Source organism: Papilio polytes, unplaced genomic scaffold, assembly GCF_000836215.1.
Source record: "Papilio polytes unplaced genomic scaffold, Ppol_1.0 DF824308.1, whole genome shotgun sequence".
Taxonomy (NCBI): domain Eukaryota; kingdom Metazoa; phylum Arthropoda; class Insecta; order Lepidoptera; family Papilionidae; genus Papilio; species Papilio polytes.
The window spans coordinates 1-1,703 of record NW_013524896.1 but is presented as its reverse complement, the minus strand read 5'-3'; the positions used below and the strand labels follow the sequence as shown (position 1 = coordinate 1,703).

General features: G+C 37.9%; 1 protein-coding gene across 1 annotated transcript; it reads left to right on the top strand.

The window, feature by feature from the left end:
• Positions 1-3: 3 nt before the first annotated feature.
• LOC106100407 (duodenase-1-like) lies at positions 4-1,699 on the top strand (the record flags this gene model as incomplete). Its single annotated transcript, XM_013279244.1, has 4 exons — positions 4-30; positions 466-619; positions 1,237-1,335; positions 1,637-1,699. Coding segments are annotated over 4 exons (343 nt in total), but the record flags the coding sequence as incomplete, so codon positions are not given.
• Positions 1,700-1,703: the final 4 nt, after the last annotated feature.

Here is a 1,703-nt window from a genome sequence, read left to right as displayed (position 1 = left end):
CACGACGACCAACACGTCGACAATGTACAGGTAGGAAGACATCTAATACTGTCACATAACAGACAAGCTCTGCCCGAGACTCCGTCCGAGTGGACTTAAAACATGGCCTATACGTTCTTCCAGACTATCCTCTACATCATGTCAAATCTTAGTAAAATCGGTTCCGCCGTTTAGGCCACAAACTAACAAACACCCATCCATCCATCTTTCGCAACTCCAATTAACATCCAAACTTTCGCATTTAAAAAGTAAGTAAGATTTGTTACATCGTGTTCTGACTATGCCGTTACAAACATTACAGTATAAAACGTAAACCATGAGATTGACTTACAAGATGTTCCTTTACTTCTAGAAGAACAATATAAATACTTGTGACTACCTATTAGGACGATAGTCGAGGACGTTAATGTTCTAAATGAATTCTTAACCTCTAAACATTAAGGATGGTAACCGTACGTGCTACAGGCGGTGCTCGGCGCGCACTCCCTATATGACCGCTACGAGAATGGACGGCGAATTGTTAACGTGGAAGAGGTGGTCCCGCATCCCGACTTCGAGCCTCATACCTTCGCCAATGACATCGCGCTCCTCAAACTTGCCAACACCATACAACTCACTGGTAAATGGTTTAAGTAGTACAAATAAGAGGTCAAACGATTGCTGGGAACAGCGATGTCATATACATCCATGGATTTGTATAAAACCAGAGAGATCAAAAATGTATTTTTTTTTGTAAAATTATTCCACTTATGAACGAGGGTCCAAAACTGTGTATATCCTAGTATATGTTTTTCTTGAAAACGCCTAATTTTCATCTTCAGTCTTTACGTATACTTTCATTACTCTTTTTTATACAAAAAAGTATAAAACATTTTTTTATTAAAATGTATTTCTTAAGCTTTGACACGACTGGAATATTCTAGATTCTTAAGAAAAAACAAAAACAATCAAGTCGCCGAAAGTAATTAAAAATGCAATGGATTAAAATGGCTTCATTTATCAGGAACGTCAATAATAATTTAGAATTAAAGGTATTTTATCTGGTCATTTGCAGCGCGAACGTACGATACCATACGCGACAATACGGATTAACTTTCGGATTTATTATCACAATTAATTAAATTAATCCACAGATAAATAAGTAAACATGCATTGATTCTTACATTTCACAATTTTAATTTACAAAGTTTTATTATTTTTAGGTTATCTTTTAGTTAACAAATTCCCAACTTACAGATACCATAGACACTGTTCGTCTTCCGTATCAGAGGATATCTTCATACAACTTCGCGGGAATGGGCGCCATCGCCTCCGGCTGGGGGATAGCCGCAGAAGGTAAATTTTTATACCATATCTTTATGTATTTCTTCTTATCTTTTTTAAAGTCGTCCATACTTTCTTCGGTCTGTCTCTACCGAATTTTTCGAATGTTTTTGACTGTATTGGGTCCCTCATGGTCTAAAATAGGCTGGAGCAATTCAGTAGCGATATGTACATGCTGGCAACTGTACAATACCGGTTTGAGGGCAACTAGTACCGTGAGCAAGAATTCTACGAAGCCCCCTTTTACCATACTTTTAGGGGGTATTTCGGAGAAGCAAACACAATAAATAAATAAAACTATTTAACATTTCAGGTGTTACTTTCGTGTCGCCAACACTCCGTGAGAAGCTGATGACGGTGATGACGGACCCGCTCTGCAA